At 41.0% G+C, this 22,765-nt stretch overlaps 2 protein-coding genes across 5 annotated transcripts; both read right to left on the bottom strand.

Annotated features, from left to right (window-relative positions):
* Positions 1–14,129: 14,129 nt before the first annotated feature.
* Positions 14,130–17,840, bottom strand: LOC115202368 (ecto-ADP-ribosyltransferase 5-like). The gene is made up of 3 exons (XM_029766491.1): positions 16,754–17,840; positions 15,490–15,597; positions 14,130–15,336 (listed from the first exon to the last, which is right to left on the bottom strand). Exons 2-3 carry the CDS (start codon positions 15,595–15,597, stop codon positions 14,467–14,469), a joined length of 978 nt encoding a protein of 325 aa, XP_029622351.1. The 5' UTR covers positions 16,754–17,840; the 3' UTR covers positions 14,130–14,466.
* A 690-nt stretch (positions 17,841–18,530) lies between these two features.
* Positions 18,531–20,887, bottom strand: LOC115202374 (ecto-ADP-ribosyltransferase 5). Of its 4 annotated transcripts, none has more exons than XM_029766503.1 (4): positions 20,621–20,887; positions 20,426–20,501; positions 20,221–20,303; positions 18,531–19,613 (listed from the first exon to the last, which is right to left on the bottom strand). In XM_029766503.1, the coding sequence occupies exons 2-4, from the start codon at positions 20,451–20,453 to the stop codon at positions 18,831–18,833; spliced, it is 894 nt and encodes a 297-aa protein (XP_029622363.1). In that variant the 5' UTR covers positions 20,454–20,501; positions 20,621–20,887; the 3' UTR covers positions 18,531–18,830. The 4 variants fall into 4 exon arrangements, with proteins under 4 accessions (XP_029622363.1, XP_029622362.1, XP_029622364.1 ...); XM_029766502.1 differs by having other exon boundaries at positions 20,426–20,496; XM_029766504.1 differs by having other exon boundaries at positions 20,426–20,490.
* Between the last annotated feature and the right edge of the window lie 1,878 nt (positions 20,888–22,765).

The raw sequence follows: 22,765 nt of genomic DNA, 5'->3' as shown, positions 1-22,765 counted from the left end.
AGTAACATATTGGTGAATATATATTGTATGTAGCTCGCCAACTTTTAATATGACATGGCCAGCAAAAATTCCTGTTAGCTAAATAAATGAATGATCCAGCTATGGTGGTCATTTGTGTCATGTCTGACTACAGCAGTGTTGCTTGTCCATGTGCTAGCTAACAGCAACAAACCGTCAACGAGTTAGCAAAACTTGGTGTCAGAATCCAGCAGTGATCAGCTGATGGTTGCATAGTAACGGTGTCACCAGCCCGAATTGTAATAGAGCTGGCACCAGTTGTGAAACTGGGCTGCACTGGACCGGGTTTCCCACATCCCAGTTCCAATTTGAAAATGTAATTCGATCCGGCTCTAATTTGGTCCTAATTTTAAGGGCCAGTGATAGAGCATCTACAGATGGACTATACAAAAAAGGTGTTACCAAATGAAATCACAGATTACAATGTTTACAGTATTTGTCATACTTTTTGCACTATGAAAATGTTGCACTTTTTCTGATGTCACCACTGTAATGATATGATAGACTATAACGATATGATAGTTGAATTTTCCAGAGTGGAGCGTGATAGAGGTAGTTTTGCATTGTTCAGCTTCAGGACTTGTGTTTTGCAGACTGTAGCCTAGTGGTTACAGAGTTGGACTAGTAACCAAAAGGTTGCAAGTTCTAAACCCTGAGCTGACAAGGTACAAATCTGTCATTCTGCCCCTGAACAAGGCAGTTAACCCACTGTTCCTAGGCCGTCATTGAAAATAAAAATGTGTCCTTAACTGACTTGCCTAGTTAAATAAAGGTAAAAAAAAAATACCTGGTCAGATTTCTTTACAAGCAGACATAACCACAAACCATGTTCCCACACTGAAGCACCAAGATATGGAGATCTTTATGTCTGCAAATGTACACATGCATGAGGATGTGCACAGCTCTACTTTGGTTCACCACAGGGCCATTTGAAACTAAAAGTGATGCTGCTGACAAAGAGTTAACGCTCCCCCTTTATGTCTTTGACGCTGCCCTCGACCCCAAGTTAACCACTGCAGTGTGTCAGTCAGTTGTCATGGTCACCGTCTCTCATGTTGTCACTGGATGAGTTCCATCCATTTCTCAGTAACATTGGTGGCAGAATCAAGCATCCCATATTGAATACAATACAAAAAAATAGAACATGCTAATTGTTATACTAGTGTCAAAGCAAAAGTTATTGTTAAAGTAACCTGTGGATAGACAGTAAACGTTAAGACAGTTAACCTGTGGATAGATAGTAAACATTAAGACAGTTAACCTGTGGATAGATAGTAAACGTAAGGACAGTTAACCTGTGGATAGACAGTAGATGTTATGACATAGATAGACAGTATATGTTATGACAGTTAACCTGTGGATAGACAGTAGATGTTAGGACAGTTCACTTCCACCCTATGTCCTCTGTCTCTGCTAGTCAACATGATGGCTGCTGAATGCTTCTTTCATAATAAAGTCCCTCCCCATCTCTCATCCAACCCCAATCATGACGTTGGCCATGTTCCAGGCTGACTACATTAAAGTCGCCTTCCAGATTTCACAACTCCTGGATAGGTGTTAAACATATCAGTTAACCACAACATACGATATAGCAATCTGATGCCCATTGGTTGCTTTGGGCAGCCTGACAACAATATAGTAGGCCTGGAATGAGACCGCTCTCTCCTCGTTGTAGTTGATATATTGAGCAGTACTGAGCTCTGACCTCACAGACTCAGGAAAATACTAACCCTGCTACTGTTCTCCCTCCCACCTCACTCTGACCTCACAGATACAGGAAACTACTAACCCTGCTACTGTTCTCCCTCCCATCTCACTCTGACCTCACAGATACAGGAAACTACTAACCCTGCTACTGTTCTCCCTCCCATCTCACTCTGACCTCACAGATACAGGAAACTACTAACCCTGCTACTGTTCTCCATCCCATCTCACTCTGACCTCACAGACACAGGAAACTACTAACAATACTACTGTTCTCCCTCCCAACTCACTCTGACCTCACAGACACAGGAAACTACTAACAATACTACTGCTCTCCCTCCTTCCCTACCTCCCTCCTGACAGTCAGTTTCCTCTTCTCTCTCTGTTTAGCCTGCCTACCTTTCTCTCTGGCCTGAATTTTATTTCAAAGCCCTTGGTGCAGATCTGCAGTGAAGTTGCTTTCAAAGTGATGGAATATTATCCTCTGTAGGTTTATTAAAACAGTGGATAAAGAGGACAAGAGATGTCATAATATTTCATGCTTTTCTTTATTGGTTTCAACACCAGGTCCAGTGCACGATAACACATCAGAAATCAACAAATGACCATACAATGTCAAGAGGACAACAGTAATCATTACAGGTTAAACAAGATCATTGTATTACAATAGAAAGATGGATGTTAACAAATGTTAACAAATAACAAAAATACCATTACATTAAATGTCAACAAATAAGAGAAAAGGAACATTTGTATTGAATTACTTCTCTTTGTACATTGATGTGGGGGAATCAGTAACATAATGGTGAATATAAACACAATATTGATGTGGGGGAATCAGTAACATAATGGTGAATATAAACACAATATTGATGGAGGGAATCAGTAACATAATGGTGAATATAAACACAATATTGATGTGGGGGAATCAGTAACATAATGGTGAATATTAACACAATATTGATGGAGGGAATCAGTAACATAACGGTGAATATAAACAAACACAGTGCACATGCTAACAAATGTCAACAAATCACAAATTACAATTTGATTCAATGTCAACAAATTAAACAATATGAAGAAAAATAGCCTTGATCTTAATCTGAGGCAGCAATATGGGGTAAACAGTTTTCACAGGATGATTACAACTGAAAGAAGGAATGTAAACATTTTTAATTACTGTATATCACTGAATGATCAGTGATATACAGTAATTATCAATATAATATAGAGAGTAATGTAGCCTTTTCCTGATGTGCGGTTGAATGCAGAAAAGCTGCTTCTCAGGTTTGATTTTGCAACTTGCAATTCAAGTCACTCTGAACTCCAGTGCTCACTAATGTGTAGATGACTTCACACCCCCGTTTTTTCTCTGGTGGCTTCGTCTGGATGTTGGTCACTGTGAATACCTCATAGGGAGGAATTAAGACTTCTCTCTCTCTCCTGTAAATACAGAGTAATATGATATGTCAGCTCCAAAACATGTGAAGATCTCAAAGCAGGACTTCGTTCTAAATTATCTAGTTATGTTTTTCTTCTCTAGAGTGCTCGAGGCGAAGGTGCTGAAACAGATAGTTTTGTTGACAGCGTTCTGATCAAAATCTACTTTGGTTCCACGGTAGGTGGTCCTACATGTTGTTCCACTTTGTTTGAACATTTGAAGGGCCTCAGATAGAAGTGCAAGGAATGGTACTGGAACGTTGTCCCATAATTACATCTAAGTTGTCTGTTGAAGTCCGGGTAGATATTGGGCTTTCATTTGTGTACACATCGATAGATGGTTTGGCTTTTTCTCCTGCTTCGTTCCAGGCATTATTGAAGTCTGAATTGGTATTCTTCTCAAGTGGGAGGTAGACTGTCTTCACCTCATTGTGCATGTTGTTACTGCAGCCAACGTATTGATAATCAAGAGATGTAGGGGTCATTTCCAGTGAGAAAGGCTTCTGTAAAAGTAACATTTAGTTTCGATACATTACTTCACAAGACTTACCAGTTCTCTTTTTCTCCCGTTGAGAACAATGTCGGCTAACTCCTTTGTGCAACAGATTTGGGTCGTTCCATAAATAAAGTGCCTTTTATGTTCTTGTAACATTGTGTGTAAATTTTGATAAAACACTACATTTAACAGTTTAATCACATACAGCTACACTAACTAAACAGATTATATTTTTTAAATTCACATTCTCTTTCGCACACAATACGCTTCCATTCCCCTGTCACAAGTGGAGTTATGGCTGATTTAAGATCGTCCACCCTGTTACCTTTTAATTGTCATCTTTTAGACAGGTTTTTATTACATTAACCTCTGGAGATGGGAAAACATATATTTTTATGAAGATAAACATGTATTCTTTGACAGAATGTTAAAATTAGGTGAAATAAATAGTAATGTTTCATTGAATTACCCAAAAGGCCCTCTATTCATGGAACGACCCCTTAATGTATATTTTCTCATATCATATATACACTCAACAGGAACTTGGGATATTGGTGATAATGTCAATCAGACCTGGGTTTAAAATACAGTTAAAAAAATAAGTTAAAATGTTTTATCTGTGTCATTTTGAGCTTGCCTGGCTTAATTGTAACGGCTGTCGTTGGGAATGGATTACCAAAATGCAAGCGGGATGTGGATACTCATCTTTAATGATAAAGAATAACGCAAACACGGAAAACAATAAACAAGAACGACAGGATAACAGGCTAACAGGCTATACATACAAAATAATAGCAGTGCTAGCGCAACAACCCACAAACCCAAGTGAAAAACACACACCTAATATATGACTCCCAAACAGGAACAACGATAACCAGCTGTCCCTGATCGGGAGCCACACAGACCGACATAGAAACATACAACCCAGAACAAACATACAGACATCTTCTGCCACGTCCTGACCAAAATACTACACAACTACACCCTCTGCTGGTCAGGACGTGACAGTATCCCCCCCTCAAGGTGCATTCCCTGAATGCACCTAAAAAGAAACAACAAATTCCCAATACCACAACAAAACAAAAAGAAATACCCCCTAAACAATAAGGGAGGGAAGGGAGGGTGGCTGCCGTCAACGACGGCACTGTGCTACACCCCCCCCTCCCCAACTCACCTATCCTGGAGGTGGCTCTGGTTCCGGCCTACTGCCCTCCAGACTGTAGGCAGACTCATTGGGTTCCGGGTCGTAGACAGACTCACTCCGTTGTGGATGGATGGCAGACTCTTTCAGTTCCAGGTCGTAGGCATACTCCTTCCAGTCAACGCTGTAGGCAGACTCATTTAGTTCATAGTTAATTATATTCAGTTCCGGGTCATAGGCAGATTCCCTCGGTTCCGGGTCGCAGGCAGACTCCCTCGGTTCCGGACACTCTGGACTGCACACTGGTGCCGGATACTCTGGACTGCACACTGGTGCCGGATACTCTGGACTGCACACTGGTGCCGGATACTCTGGACTGCACACTGGACGCCTGATGCGTAGGGCTGGTAGAGGAGGTACCAGGCTGGATACACGCACCCCAGGACTAGTGCGAGGAGTGGGAACAGGCTGAATAGGACTAGGCTAACTAATGGGAAGCTTGGTCCTGGTTGCTGGTACTGGTCGTGCCAGACTGGAGGTACTCACTTCCAGGTTAGCACAAGAGGCGGGAACCGGAAAGACTGGGTCATGGAGGCGCACAGGTGGCATTGACCACATCGCCTGCACAACCCGTCCTGGCTGGATGGAACTAGCAGCCCTATACGAGCGGGATGCTGGTACAGGGCGAACTGGGCTGTGCAGGGGCCTGATGGTTGCCATGCGTAGAGCGGGAGTAGGGTAGCCTGGTCCTAGGAGGCGTACCGGCGACCAGACGCGCTGCACAGGCATCCTCCTACCAGGCTGGATGCCCACTCTAGCACGGCATCTGCGAGGGGCTGGAATAGCGCGTACCAGACTGTGCGTGCGTATGGGCGAGATAGTGCGCACCTCAGCGAAACACGGCACCCTCCACTACATACGCTCCTCCATATACTCACGGGTAGCTGGCTTATGGCTCTTCCTTGGCCTAGCCAAACTACCCTTGTGCCCCCCACAAAACATTTCTTGGGGGTGCCTCTCCGGCTTCCTCGCCAGTCATGTACCCCGGTAGCGTTCCCGGTCCTCCCCAGCCTTCTTCAACGGGCCCTCTGGCCAGAATCTGTTCCCAAGTCCACTTCTCGCGATTGTCCATGTCAAAATCAATTTTCTCAGCATAGTCCATATACTCAGCGTTCCTCTTCTCCTTCTTCCGCTGCTTGGTCTTGTTTTGGTGGGTTGTTCTGTAACGGCTGTCATTGGGTATGGATGACCAAAATGCAAGCGGGATGTGGATACTCATCTTTTTAATGTAAAGAATGAAGCAAACACAAAAAAAACTATAAACAATAACGACTCACGACAGGCTATACATACAAAATAATAGCAGTGCTAGCGCAACAACCCACAAACCTAAGTGAAAAACACACACCTAATATATGACTCCCAATCAGGAACAACGATAACCAGCTGTCCCTGATCGGGAGCCACACAGACCAACATAGAAACATACAACCCCGAACAAACATACACAGACATCTTCTGCCACGTCCTGACCAAAATACTACACAACTACACCCTCTGCTGGTCAGGACGTGACATTAATAAACCAATAGAAATGTCCCATCTGGTACTTCAGGTAGACTAAAGTATTTTAGATTATTTTTCAAGTATTTTCAAGTATTTAAACTCATGTCTGATGTCGGTATAGATGATCAAACTATGAAGCTTTACATATCAAATAATTTATTAAGAATAAACTATATGATGCAGTAAACAATGTTCCACTATTCTGGAATCCTTAATCTTTAGGGGCAGACGACAATGACAGTTGCATATGGATAAAATAAAAATGATCTCACCAGTCCAAAGTAAAGACCCAGGGTCAACGCCAATGCTGCCGCCACAATAAAAAAACGAATTACGACTTTGCACGTTTTCCCCATATCTTAAGATGTTGTGAATGAGCCTAGTCAGTATGACCTGCTGACTCCTCCAGTCTCCAGTCAGAGCTATGGTAACACTGAGACAAGGAGGATGAAGAAGAAAAAGGACGGAAGAGGCTTCAACCACAGGAAGCTGAGGAGCTGAAAAATCCAGACAGAGGCAAAGAGGATATGTGGGTGCGGGTAGACTGTATGCAGATGTTCCTCTATTGTTCAGCTTCAGGACTTGTGTTTTGCATACTGTCTGCTAAGATCTACAGATTTCTGACTTTACAAGCAGACAAACTACAAATCCTGTTCCCACTCTGAAGAACCAAGATAATATGTGCACAAAGTCATGCAGGTCTTCATGTCTGCACATGTACACATGCATGAGGATGTACACAGCTCTACTTTGGTTCACCACAGGGCCATTTGCAACTAAAAGTGATGGTGCTGAGAAAGAGTTAATGTTCCCCGTTTCTGTCTCTCACACTCCCCTCAACCCCAAGTCAAACACCGCAATATGTGGTCAGTCAGTTGTCAAGGTCACTGTCTCTGAGGTTGTGTGACTGGTAATGACGTCACTGGATGAGTTCTATCTATTTCTCAGCAACAAGTTTTATTTACAAATGTTGCTTCAGAACAAAGTATCATCATTTCAATAGAATAAAATAGAAAATTGTCAATTAAATTGTCAATTAAAATATATCACATTTGGTAAATGTGAAACAGTGGAGGCTACTGAAGGGAGAACGGCTCATAATAATGGCCGACAAGCCTGTTCTCCCCAGCTAAGGTGCCACCAACCTCCTGTGATATGGAAGGATACCAGTCATCAGTCAGTCATCAGGGTGAATTCACTCATGACTTCTGACTGCTGTTTAGATCTTTTCTAGCCTGAGTCCCAGATCTGTTTGTACTGTCTTGCTAACTTGAGGTGTCATAAAAGATTCATCCCCCTCTGCAAAGTCAAAAATATTTTCACATAACCTTCCCCTTGTACTGTCCAAAAATGTGCAGACACTCCCCACTATTAAAAAGTACTCAGAAAAATGTATTACCACCATAAATAACTGTGGCAACCCTGTACTTATAAACGTGGATATCGACTTTACCACAGTGGATGCCACGCAGGGCTAACGGGCCAGAAGGTTATGGGCTCGCCGATCACCACAGACGAGCCAACTCTCTGCCTGTTTTATTACACTATGATCAGAGCCAGCTTCAGATAATGAGCTAGGGGGATATAAGAGTTAACATTTTGGTGCTATATTTAGAATTATAAGATATATGCAACACATTTTTAACCAACCACTAAGCAACGCAGAACTGCATACCGATTACTGACTTTGGGTGCTTATCATCATGGTTTGCGTTATATATAACCTTCCCTACTCAGTATTAAAGTCTTGGCTTGACAATCTCCCAATGTCTTTACATTTTTTGGTTTAATGGAATGGACAGTGCGCAGTTTGGATGCTTGAATTACATTAGAGGGGAGGGGATGAACATTTGCAGGTAGCCTACAGGAGACTTAAAGTAGCCTAATCAGACTAAAACATTGTGACTACTTATGTTTACACCACACATAAAAGGTGATACATTTTAAAAGTTAAATGACAAGCATTTAGGCTATATTTAAGCTTTAGGCTCTAGGTTGAGAAATAGGAGCTCGGATCAGAAAGCAGGCAGGTGTGTTGAGCTTTTCTGAATAACTGGGCCTGCTGGGATCATAGGTCAATGTGGCCACACTATATGGAACAACTTGGGAGAATGATGATCGGCAAGAGACAGCACATCAGTATCAGCAGTAAAAATACAGCTAGACTGGTCTGCTGCTGTGCCTTTCTAGAATCTATCAGAGTAGACACACAACTGATCCAAATGGAATGAATGGAATGAAACATTCCAAAAACAAGGCTTATAATTACATTTTACTGCAGTCTACTGCCTAGAGTAGAACAATAATACAATTGTTCATTGGTTTTTGGTGTTGTAGTCTAGGTAGGATTATTGTATTGTCCCTAAGCAAGATCAATAAGGGATCTGCATGCGTCTTCACTGTTCTTTCATGCGCAATGATGCACCTGGCCTCTGTGGTGCCTATCAGCAATTCCTATTTGTTGTTGTGGATTTATATTAAACATTGATGCAGCTTTGAATGCTTGTATGTGTGGTATGATTGCTAGCCAGCCGATTGCAGACCTGGAGAAATGATCCACCTACCACTATTGTCACTATGAATGGTGGATAGAGGGCAGGATGGACAGTTGGCTGGTAGACTATATTGACCTGTGGTATAGTAAGCGTGCGGAAAAGCATAGTGCATAAGACAAGTACCATTCACCTTAATAGCAGAAGTGCATGCAAGCAGATGAGGACATGTGGTTATATGCAGTAGAATACATTCAATAGTAAAACCTGCCAAATGGTAGATGTAAACCAGGGAAAGAATGTGCCCCTGTGCCCAGAAAAACCCGCACTACCCTCCCAAATGCAAAAGAAAAGTTTGACAACCTACCCCTACGTTGAACAATTTCTAACTGTCCCTAACAGATATCTTTTGTGATCTTTCCCCCCTCAGAAACCCCCTGCTAACAAGTTTGAGACCCTCTTGAAGGTGTGAGAGACTGTCATCAGGTTGAGTTTGGTGTAAAGCACAACAGACAAAAAACCTAACAAAGATAAGATAAATGTCATTTAGTTACCAATATGTAACTTTGTATGTGCCATTACTGTAAAAGACATTCATTATCATGTCCATCTCTTAGATAACAAATACTTTTTTTTGTATTAGTGTCAAAGCAACCGTTAAGTGTCAAAGTGGATAGACGGTATATTGTAAGATTGTTCACTACCTCCCTGTGTTCTCTGTTAGTCAGCACATGCTGTGACCCCGGAGAAAACGGCAATAAAAGTTGACAAACTCCAGGAAACGTTGCAGCTGCACCCTGGACATAGGCTGAGGCCAATCCACCATCACTCTCACCTTCCCGGGATCCATCTAGACACACCCAGCAGAGAATATGTAACCCAGAAAAGGGATGGTGGAGCGATGGAACTCACACTTCTCTGCCTTCACAAACAGCTGATACTCCAGAAAGCGTTGAAGAACCTGTCGGACGTGGAGAAGACAATGATTTATTCAATGTAGACGAAGACAAACCGGTTCAACATGTCTTGGAGAACATCATTTACTGGAGCCTGTAACAGCAGGGGCATTGGTGAGGCCAAAACGCATGACCAGATACTCGTAGTGGCCGCTGGTCGTATAAATCCTGTTGCAATGTAGGTCTCCATAGCCTTGGTCTCCGGTCCCGACAGAGAGTACAAACGTCCCCGGGGTGGCGTGGTGCTAGGGAGAAGGTCAATCCCGTGTGGCTCCCGTGTGGCTCAGTTGGTAGAGCATGGTGTTTGCAACACCAGGGTTCTGGGTTCGATTCCCACGGGGGACCAGTATGGAGAAAAAAAAAATGTATGAAATGTATGCATTCACTACTGTAAGTCGTTCTGGATAAGAGCGTCTGCTAAATGACTAAAATGTAAATGTATTCCCGCAGTCATAGGGTTGGTGCGGCCGAAGTGGCAGGGGTCTTGCTGAACACCTCCCGGAGGTCCTGGTACTCCATGCGGAGAGGTCTGGGGCACCATCTGAGCCCCCAGGAAGACGTCACGGGGCAGGTTGCACTGCGTTTAGACTATGGGCATGGCAGAATAGACTTCAGCCAATGATGGCATTGTGTCGCTGGAGCCAGGAGAATCCCAAAACCACGGGAATCTGAGGACACTTGATGAGCAGAAATGTAATTGTCTCGCGGTGATTCCCTGACACCCATAGGTTGATTGGAGTGGTATTATGAGTGACCCGGCCTATTGAGCACCCGTCCTGCACTCTAACATCAGGACTGAGTGGGGATGTTCAGCTCGGAAGCCAGGGTAGCGTCCAAAAAGCTCTCATCGGCCCCAGAGTCGTGTTCTCTGTTTGTCTGCACCTATATAAACTACGGATAAATCAACTGCTGAAGACAGGAAGAATGACACCCGGCGACAGGAAGTGTGTCACTAGGCTGGGACCTGCCTGCACGCCGACGTTAGGATGAGCAAGTTTAAACCACGCTCCTCCTCCCTCTGACAGGCCAGCATTGAGCGGGAACGATCTCTGTCAGAGTATAAAAGAGAGAACAATAGAATGTGATGCTCTCTTCTTCTGTCTGCCCTGCGAGGTGTCACAGAGAGACCGTATACGAACGACATATTTACCATACACGTGTTTGCATTAATTAAAGTACAGCTAAATCAGAAGTTACTATGTGCTGACTATTTTGTTCTGATACCAGAAACGAATAGACACAACTTTAACAAATCTAAATATCTTTGTAGCCACTTCTAATTATTCCTGACAACAAACAAAATGTCCTCAAGTGAGCTGAAATTAATATCTTTATAACAGATGTACAGGTAGCGGATAAATAGGACAGGAGATGTAATAATGCTCAATGCTTTTCTTTATTGGTTTTAACAAAAGCTGCGGTGCACATGACAACAAATGCCAATTCACTGGCAGAAGAAATATTAACAATATAAGCAAACAATGTGGGTATCGTTTATAACAGGACAGATGACTAAGATGGCGCCGGAGAAGAAGGCAGACATTTTACATGTTTTTTGTTTGTTTATTTGCATTGTCTGTAACTTCTTTTTTTAACTTATTTTGTACATAATGTTGCCGCTATCTTCTCTTATGACCGAAAATAACTTCTGGACATCAGGACTGTGATTACTCACCACGACTGGCAGAATCCTATTTTTCCTTTAACAAGTCTGACGAAGCCGACGATATACTGCTTTCTCGGGAACAGGCCCGGATCTCTGTGATTTGCATGAAGAGGTGGGGGAGAAAAAGGGACATTTTGGTTTTAGCCCTAATCTGGCACACCTGATTCAGTCTACTAACCATCAACCCCTTGACTAATTGATGCAGGTGTGCCAGTCTGGTGAATCCAGAGGAGAGGGTTGGGAAGTACTGCACCTTGTAGGCAACCGTTGTCCTGGAATGCCACAGAGAAGACCAGGTGTGTTGAATTTAGGCAATCACTGAACTGACCCCTACTGTGTGACACTGGATTTGAATAACCCTAGTCTAAGCTTTCTCTGTCAATCATGCCTGTAATTGGTTAAGTGAAATGCTTCCCTCTTCTGGTAACTATGAACAATGCTCCATGTCACTGCAGCCTACCTAGACCGAAGCATCTGTCAACCATCTATTGAAAATGTTTATTTCCCCAGAATCCAACTCCTAAATAAGTGTGTGGCCCATTTGCAGGTGTGAGACAGTCATGTGAATATGAAAACTCCTTTATCAGATCAATTACTAAAAGGTTAATGACTAAAATATATCTTTGATTGTTTTACTATTTGATGTTTATTGTCAACCTGCCTCTTAGACAAACCACCTAGACTGTGTCTGACATCTGTCTTGACTACTACTGACTAAAACTACTGTGTTCTAATCATACTACATACTATTTAGAATGTAGCCTGGCGAGCCGGCCGGATCTGTTACATTAATATTATGCTACATGGTTATCTGTCTGGTTATTGCTACCCTACTTATAATGTATAGTCTATTTAAAATGTATACAATAACACATTTTAACATACTAGACTCACCCACACTGAGAATGTCTTCTACAGTCTATCCACATATCTTATTATCAGTTTATAATCTGTGTCTGATGTGACAATTCTCTTCCTCAATAGTATGTAGTGAATTACACCAGATTAAGTGTAACGGCCGTCGTAGTGAATGGACCAAGGCGCAGCGGGTTGAGTGCTCACCTTTAACTTTCATTGAACACTTGAAGAAAAACAAGAAAACGAACAACAGCTAGACAGTTTTGCAGGCTACACACAGCAATGCAAAAACAACTTTCCACAAAAGACAGGTGGAAAAAGGGCTACCTAAATGTGGCTCCCAATCAGCGACAATGATGTACAGCTGTGCCTGATTGAGAGCCATACCAGGCCAACACAAAGAAATACCCAACATAGATAGGAACATAGAAATAGAAAATATAGAACATACATAAAACCCCAAAACACACAAAACAAACACACCCCTGCCACGTCCTGACCAAACTACAATAACAAAATGACCCCTTTACTGGTCAGGACGTGACATTAAGGCTGAAATGAATGACGTCCTGGCGTTGAAAGCATACTCAATAGAAGACATTTCACGTACTTTAAAACATTGTATTTTCTCATATCCATCAGCCTACTAGTTAGTATGGGGAGTTGGACGTGGCCAGTGTGTTTAGTCATATGGTAGAACAACATACCAGACAGTACCTAGATATAGTCCTTTCTCTCTATTAACCTATGGCCTATATTGTTCTTACACGTTATCAACGTATGTCGGTTATGCTTGACTGAGTCTCTCAAACCAGTTTTTCCAGGTGAACAACGTACTTAATGAAACCGACAGAATATCACTTGCATGAAAAGGCTAGCATGGTATTTAGGATAGGTACTGTAGCTGTATCATTCATCTTTGATACAGCCTCCTCTTCCCACTCTCTCTCCTAGTTGTGATTGGTTTATTGAGCAGTATGGAGCTCTGGTGCTGATCTAGGATCCCTTGTCCATATAATCATATTGATTATGATCTAAAAGGCAAAACTGATCCTAGATCAGCACTCCTACTCTGAGAGGCGTACAGCCAGTGATCTCACAGACAGGAAAAGACTAACCTTTCTCAGTGCTCTCTCACCCAACCCTCTCACTCAGCCTCAGAGAGTCCTCCAAGTTTTATTTTCTCCTCACTCTTACAACCCGGTATGAACTGACCTTAGGTTCAATTGAGTCAGCTTGTCTGGTATAATTCATTTCAGATTAGACATGATGAGACACGTGCAATCCTGTCAAGACTTGCATAGTGTGAAAGGTAAACTGTAGGATTTTGTAAACCATGAAATGTGATGCAAGCTTTAAAGCCAGTACTAACATGTCATGTCTTTGTACAGCCATTAGGCATGACAGTCAGGCACATAAGGTGATTTTAAGGATTTTGAAAATGGTGTAATGTGAAAGAAGCTTTATCATGTTAGCCACAATGTCACTCAGATGTGTATGTGATGATAGTGGCTGGTTCTCTTTGGCTTCATCTCGGCAACTCAGAACCAATTATTGCATAAGCACTGGCCTCTGGACAGTTACTAGTGTTGGTTGTGGGGGATTGAGATGTTGGACTAGTGGTGAAACTAGGGACGATCATCTTTGGTAGAACCCCCCCCCCCCCCCCTCTTTGCAAGTCTCGTGCAACGTAAGGCCGAAACATCCCTCCCCTCCCAAACCTCAAAAGCTGCCACGTGTACTGTAGCTAGCCGTGGTCAAGGTGTACATGCCAGCAAATGTCAAGAAATTATTACATATGACCAAGACATTTAATCTCAACAATTGTAATACAGTAGCAGTCAATGCTGGTTAAAACAAGCCTGAACAGGGGTTGCATTACAGGCCGAATACATTTCTGATGTTGCATTGCATCAACCAATGGTTGTGTGCCACGTCCTCGACTGCGCAATCGGCATCAGATTGCGATATGATGTGGTTAGTTGATATGTTATTAAAGGCCTATCCAGGCGTGAGATTAGGCATGCGTCTGCAATGTAGCTGACCTGGAACACAGCCAGAATCTTTACACTGTAAAGCTGGGTCAGCTGTGTCAGATCAGGCTACTTCTCATCGTACGTTGGTAATGATCAGTAATATACAGTAGTAATCAACATAATATAGAGAATTATGTAGCCTGTATCTGATGCTCTGATGATGTTTGATTCTCCTCCATTCAAAATCAATTTGCAATTCAGATCACTGTCTACTCCCTTGCTCTTTAGTGTGTAGACGACTTCACACAACAGGTTATTCACTGGTGACTTTGTCTGGATTTTGGTGACTTCAAAAATCTCATATGGCGGAATTAAAACTTCTCTCTCTTCAGGAAAGGCTGAGTAAGAAGTTAGCTCAGCGCCAAAGCAAGTGTGGATCTCAAAGCAAGACACATTCCCAAAGTTGGTTAAGTCAGATCTTAAAGAGCTTGTGGCGAAGGTGCCGAAACGGATCTCGTGGTTGAGAACACTCAGATCAAACTTCTTGTTGGTTCTGTGAAAGGTTTCTTTACATGTCTCTTGTCTTTCTCTAAGAATCTGAATGGCATCAGTCAGGTAGAAATGCAATGCATGGTACTTGAATGATATTGTCATATATGCAGACTTGTCCTCTTGAACTGCTTTGTTAAAGTCCAGGTACATCGATCTGGAATTGTGTCCTGGTTTGTTTTTTGTATACAAATAGATAGCAATGGAATGCTCTGTATTCAAACTGTCTCCATGTGGTATAGCATGTGGTTTTGCTATGTTCCAGGATGTATTGAATTGAGGATTCGTGTTTAACTCATCGTAGAGGTACATGTTTTCAACCGCCCACAACATTAAATCTCTGCAACCATCGTATTTATCATCAACAGAAGAACGGACCATGTCTAGAGGTAGAATCTCTTGCATCCCTCCATCTTGAATCCCTCCATCTTGAATCCCTCCATCTTGAATCCCTGCGATCTCAGTTTCTCCATCCTGTAACAGTGAAAATTTTTAAACACGTTTCCATTCATAAAACTTATGGCAAACTGTACTAAAGTTTGGAAATGCTGATCTACTGTAGGGGCAAAATTTCTATTTAATATGTAATAAAAAAAATGTATTTAATTAAAATGTAAAATATCTCACCTTTGAATGGGGAATGCCGAGGATCAAAACTAAGATTACCATCAAAACAAGTAGAAAAATAACAGAAAAGACGATTGTCTTCTTTTTGTGTATGTTATTGATTTCCATCTAGTGACGTTGAAGGGAGTAAAAGATTACAGTTAATTTCAACAAGAAACCAGTGCTGTGTTCGAATACCCATACTTACATACTGTATACTACATATTAATGAGTACATACTACACACTATAATTTCATGTTGGTACTGTAAATGAACAGTATCCTTTCAGTTGAGTGTACTAGCGCTTTGCCTGTCTACCGGAAGTTGATGCTGTTGCTATGCAACTTCTTGCTAGCTTGTTAGCATAGCTAACAAATGACTAGCTAGACATCTTACGACTTTGTGAACAATGTCCAATGAGAACGCACAATGACTATACCACTTAACTAACCTAAGAATGATTTGAATAATAAAGTCAATAAATGTTGGGTAGTTAGTTAGATAGCATATAGTTAATATCCTGGCAAGTTTGATGTATTAGTAGCCAACTAACGTTAGGTAGCTAGCTAACATACCGGTACATACAAGCAACTGCTGTAATGATATGCTATACGGTTCGTAAGGCTAGCGTACCTAACAAATTGTCACCCAACATAACGTGTAACATTTATTTGAAAAGTCATTACATTATTACATTGCTCAACATTTTCTTAACATTTTTCATAATTAGTTAAAGCAATGCATTTGTGTCCGCTTTCATCGGACTTCAGCTGCATATTTTCGCAATTTTCTTCAAATCTGAAAATGTTGTGAAGCCAAGCCCATTTTCTGAAGAATTGCATTGAAATAGTGTCCACTGCTTGTTATACTTCCTATTTTAGTACGACATCCGGGGACTTACTATGACCAATAAGCATATTACATACTCCATTTACATCACAAATAGTATGGTTCATGCGGATAGTTTGAGTATTCCAACACAGCTCAGGTCCTACTGTGCCTGTTCCAGAGGTATTCATATTGAGAGGTACAATTGGAAGAACTTGAAATTAAATGAAATGTAAATGTGGCATTTGTAATATCTGCCATCAAATGTATTTGTGCTCTCTGTTCTTGCTAGTTAGTCACTTTTCCTTATCACTCACAAGTTAGTGTTATACTGTACTCTGTGAGAGGGCAAAGTTACCACTATAATCATTCTTTAATCATTACTTTTTAGTGTATTTTGCTTGTGAAATAATCTGTAGAAAACTGGATGTACAGGTAGAAATGTTACATTCTTACCTGTTAGTTGAATTGTGGTCACTCAACGTTACAGTATCCTTTTTTTATGAAGCCAAGTTATGAGCAAAACCTATTAATCCTCTTCTCTTGTGTGTTCCATTGTTAGGTCAATACGCACAACAGGTTCTTTTTATGGAACCACCCATGTATGACACATCATTGTTTTTTCTGGTCCTTGGTGACTTTAACCCTGAGTATACCTTGCATTACAGTTCTAGCACAGGTAAAAGAGTTAACACTGATGTGTCACAAGGGGTAAAAACCTGAAGCATCCGGTGGGGGCTTCCACTCACTACCAAATATGGTGATGAGAGGAAGCCCAGTGGCCAGACGTGGGAGAAGACGGACAATATGTAACTGGGCCAACATTCTGATAATGTTATAATAAATTCAACATCTGATCTCAGTATTCTTCAACATTTGAGAAAGTTTCTAAAAATGGCATAATTTATTTAACTAGGCAAGTCAGTTAAGAATTATTCTTACTTACAATGACGGCCTAGGAACAGTGGGTTTACTGTTTTGTTCAGGGACAGAACGACAGATTTTTTATCTTGTTAGCTCGGGGATTTGATCTAGCAACCTTTCAGTTAGTGGCCCAATGCTCTAACCACTAGGCTACCTACCGCGCCCAATTGTTGTGTGCCACGTCATCGACTTAGCGGTCGGGCATCAGATTTAGGAGTGCAAGGTCGAATTCAAGTTGTTACACATGCACACTTCAGAGAGGAGATAGATGGGTTTAGTTATGTGTTCTCATACAGTCTAGGTAGATGGGTTTGGGTTAGTTATCTGTGTTCTAATACAATCTAGGATTTCTTCCCAAGTCCATTTCTCCTGCTGCTCCATTCCACGCTGCTTGGTCCTTTGGTGGTGGGTTATTCTGTCACGGCTGTTTGAATGAGCGGACCAAAATGCAGCGTCTGTTTCGTTCCACATAATTATTAGAAGTGAAACTGAATGCCGTACATAAGTAACTTGAAATCACAAAACAACAAACCGTGACACAGAGAGAGAAACACACTACTCAAAAGATAATCACCCACAAAACAGTAAGACAAAAAACCCTACTTAAGAATTATCTCTAATCAGAGGCAATGAGGATCAGCTGCCTCCAATTAGAGATCAACCCCAAACAATCCCAACATAGAAATAGAACAACTACAACTAAAACCTAGAAATAGAAAACATAGAACAACCAAAAACACTCCCTGTCATGCCCTGTCCTACTCTACTAATGAAAATGACATCTTACTAGGGTCAGGACGTGACAAAGATGTCTTTGTTTCAGATGACTTCCGGTTGTACATTGCTGGGGGGATGATCAGTAATATACAGAACATAATTAAAGATAATTATGTTGCCTGTATCAGCTGGTCGTAAAAGAAACTTAAAAAAAATGACTTTTCTGATTAATTTTGCCACCAATTTGCAGTTCAGCTCTTACAAAGTCCAGTGGTCTCTAATGTGTAGATGACGTCACACCACAGTTTTTTCTCTGGTGGCTTCATCTGGATGTTGGTCACTGTGAATACCTCATAGGGAGGAATTAAGACTTCTCTCTCCCCTGTAAATACAGAGTAATATAATATGTCAACTCCAAAACATGTGGAGATCTCAAAGCAGGGCGTTTCTCCAAATGAATCTCTGTCTATTTCCCTGCATAGTGTCCAAGGTGAATGTGCCTAATCTTTTTTGTTGACAACATTCTGATCAAAATAAACTTTGGTTCTATGATAGCTAGTAGTGCTGAACGATTAGTGCTTTTTGAGGTTGGTTTGGTTTGTTTGATAATAAAAAATGGTTTTATTATTTTTGTAAACATTAAATACACTATGCAATATGTGGGTTGAATGATGTAACAACACATAATAAAACTATTAATAAAGGTCCCATGATGGTAGTGGCTGACCATTACTGGTTATCACTTAATCATTTTTAACCATCATTTATTCACATTACTTTAATTAAATATTTCAGTTACATTGGTTTTATTTTATGACTTGAGGATGTCATTCCAAGTCATCATCTCATCTCTATAGAGCTGCTGCCTATGCTGTCTGACTAAATACCTATTTTAGTGTTGTAAATATATGAACACTATTGTGACTATGAACACAGTTAATAGCTTTATGTAGCAGTAGCCTGTATCTATTGCTTTACAATTCAGGTCGCTCTTCCATTTCCCAGTGCTCTTTAGAGTGTAGACGACTTTACACCACAGGTTACTGACTGCTGACTTTGTCTGGATGTTGGTGACTTTGAATACCTCATAGGGAGGAATCAAAATGTCCCCCTTGTTTGCATAGGCAGAGTAATATGTCAGGTTAACACCAAAACATGTGTTGATCTCAAAGCAGGATGTGTCTCTAAAATCGTATAAGGTCTTATGTATAGAACTTGAGACAAAATAACCTAAGCGCATTTCTTTGTTGACAACATCCTGATCAAAAGTTACGTTGGTTCTAAGGTAGGTGGTCCTACATGTTGTTTGACTTTGTTTGAGAATCTGAATGGCGTCAGTTAGATAGAAGTGCAGGGAATGGTACTGGAATGATCTTCCATACCCATAACTGCCTTCTCTAACTGCTTCGTTGAAGTCTAGGTAGATGGATTCGGATGGAGGTTGGGGTTTGTTATTTGTGTACAAATACATAGAGATGGAATGCACTTTTTGCAGACCATCTTTTGGAATGGATGCATGTTTCTCTGCTATGTCCCAGGCTTTTATGAAGTTAGTGGTGGTGTTTTTCTCATGTGGGAGATAGTAGCTATCCACCCTCTTAAAGGCTTCGTCTCTGCAGCCATCATATTTGTCATCAACAGAATCAGGTGCCATGTCCAGTGGGAAAATCTTGTTCTGTAACAGTAACATTCTTTAGTGACATTCTCCTGATACAGACCTAACAGGTCCCTGCTTGGGTTATAAAATGTTTACCAATCCCTTATTGGACGCAGTTTCCTGTTTGTGAGGCTAAATGTGAGGAAAACAATATTAAGTTGTGTGTTTGTCTGTGGTTTTATGTCAATGTGCAAAATGAAAGTACAAAATAATGGCACTGCTCAAGTCCTAAAGCAGGATGCCAAAGATATGATCCACAATTGTTTTTTCTGCATAGCTCAGGGCGTAGTCAAAACAACATGAAGACTATTCACAGGTATTTCCCATAACATTTAAGGCCTTTCTTTTCTTGTCAGAAAAAACAGTAGTGGGACACTATTTTCTCTTCTTATGTCTCTGTAAAAGGAATACCTGTTCAACTTAGAAATATAAATGAACCCTGCTGGTGTTAAATGTAAAGTTGTAGGAACGTGTAACAAATATGTTACAATGTAACTGTATTTCATTGGCTTTTCGTCTACTCAACTTGATTTCCTGATTTGAAATAATTTATTATAAGCAGGGTAAATAAACTAAACTAGGTAAATTAAATATTACGTTTGAGGTTGTATTTTTCTTAGTGTACCTGTTTCACCCGTCCAAAGTGAAGACAGAGAATCAACATAAAGACAAATATTGTGTTTGTCTTCTTCTCAGTTCTCTTCACATCTAAAGATGAGAACAAAACCAGTGAAAGGATGATAAATATTTCCATTGTGCCTTTACATACAAATAAGTTACAGATACATACAAAACTGTTGTCATTGTAAAACATTATAAAAACATCTCACCATCAATTAAGAGATATCCACCACCCATGTTGCAGAAGTTGTTGACCTCAAGTCTAGAGCATGTTCAAAGTATAATCAAACATTAAAAAAATATGAAATTAACTCTTAATTCAACTTCCAAGTGATGCAACAAGTGATCCCTGTTCCTAAGACTGGAATAAAAGATCACATCCTGTCAAATGGAGAATTACTCACCTGCACTCTGTACTAGTACAGTAACTGGTGATGCAAGGAGCTCTTCAGTCAAACTCTTCTTACAGTGGATCAGTTCTCTCTGTCATCCCAGTCATGTGTTTCTTTTTATGGCTGTGATAATGATGATCCACCCCACAGTGACGTTGAGGTCTAAACTGAAAGACAACTTTAAAGTTACTTTCTCTTTCAATTTGGATAAAACTTTAACTTCATTTTCTTCATTACAATATAATATATTTCTGTGATAGTGAGGTATGGTCATACTAGACATAATTTAGCTCAGATTATTATTATATTTGCATGTAGCCAGAAAGGGGAATTGTCAAAGGTTACCAGGGTAACTGCAATGGCAGGGAGTGTCAGTTGTTTCTAAGCTTCGTCTGCCAATCATGTTCTCAGCTGGTGAGATTCTGACTTCTTGTGCCCACAGTGCATCATGTCAAGACGACGATTTAGGCAGTTTCCCGCTTACTCTCAAACAGCTTCCTATTGTTGTTTCCTTTACTTTGTTGTCAGCGTGAGACCCGGATGTTTTCCCCACAGAGACTCATTACATTCTATTTAATTCTATTGGTGTTCCATCATATTGCTTTCATATGGCAAGGTCTTTCAGATCTGTGGTGGTTACAAAGGAATGATGACAGGAGACAAGGAAAGAGGACAAGGAAAGGAATTAATCAGATTGGGACGTGACCTTACGGGTGTTTGGTATCACAGCGGCTGACTGTGTAGTTTATGCAGCCACTGTAGAGGTAGCACCTAATCCAACAGCTATACTGTATATGTACAGTGATGTCTGTTTGCACAGATCAATACAGCTCATATTCTAACACACACACACACACTTTCTTTTGTCTCCATAACACAGTAATATGTCAGATGAATAACCCCTCAGTGTTTGTTCAGGACAAAGTTTCTATTGATAAAGACTGATGGATTGCTGTCCTTCAGAATGTCAACACATCGGACACACCCAAACACGTGTTTTTTTATTTATTTATTTCACCTTCATTTAACCAGGTAGTCTAGTTGAGAACAAGTTCTCATTTACAACTGCGACCTGGCCAAGATAAAGCGTAGCAATTCGACACATACAACAACACAGAGTTACACATGGAATAAACAAAACATACAGTCAATAATATAGTAAAAGAAAACAAAAAGTCTATATACAGTGAGTGCAAATGAGGTAAGTTAAGACAATAAATAGGCCATGGTGGCGAAGTAATTACAATACAGCAATTAAACACTGGAATGGTAGATGTGCAGAAGATGAATGTGCAAGTAGAGATACTGGGGTGCAAAGGAGCAAGATGAATAAATAAATAAATACAGTATGGGGATGAGGTAGGTAGATAGATGGGCTGTTTACAGATGGGCTATGTACAGGTGCAGTGATCTGTGAGCTGCTCTGACAGCTGGTGCTTAAAGCTAGTGAGGGAGATATGAGTCTCCAGCTTCAGAGATTTTTGCAGTTCGTTCCAGTCATTTGCAGCAGAGAACCGGAAGGAAAGACGACCAAAGGAGGAATTGGCTTTGGGGGTGACCAGTGAGACATACCTGCTGGAGCGCATGCTACGAGTGGGTGCTGCTATGGTATGCACACACAGTGAATGTTAAGAGTTTCCCCTGTGGGTGACTGTGTCGAAACAGCAGAAGGCTTCAGAAGGAGGATACATTGGCACACAGTCACATATTTCTACAGATTCTGAAGTGGGGTTAATGTTATCTCAAGAATTCTGGAGAACAGAATGCTGGATGTCTGCATTCCAGCAACGTTCAGCAAACATTCTGATGTGTTTGGATAAAATGGTTCCATTGTTGTACATCTGACCTGGGTCACGAAAGTTACAATAATTTATGTTGTAGTCATACAAGTCATACAGTATTGCTAGTGCTATGTAATCTAGCAAAGGTGAAACACATTGACGGTGCTTCCTGGGTTGAGAAATGAGGTCCGGTTTGGATTAGTTGATAACAGCGTGGTCCTAGCAGTGTAAGGGTGGTGGGTTTGATTCCCGCTGGAGACACATACCCTAAACTCAAAATGTATGCACTCACTGTACTGTAAATCACTTTGGATTAAAGAGGTTTCTAATATTGTTATGTTCACAGACTTCCGTTAATGGTAATCATGAAAAAACA

The sequence above is a fragment of the Salmo trutta genome, chromosome 11 (assembly GCF_901001165.1).
Source record: "Salmo trutta chromosome 11, fSalTru1.1, whole genome shotgun sequence".
NCBI classification, from domain to species: Eukaryota; Metazoa; Chordata; class Actinopteri; order Salmoniformes; family Salmonidae; genus Salmo; species Salmo trutta.
The sequence above is the reverse complement of the archived record's forward strand: the minus strand, read 5'-3'. Positions and strand labels throughout refer to the sequence as shown.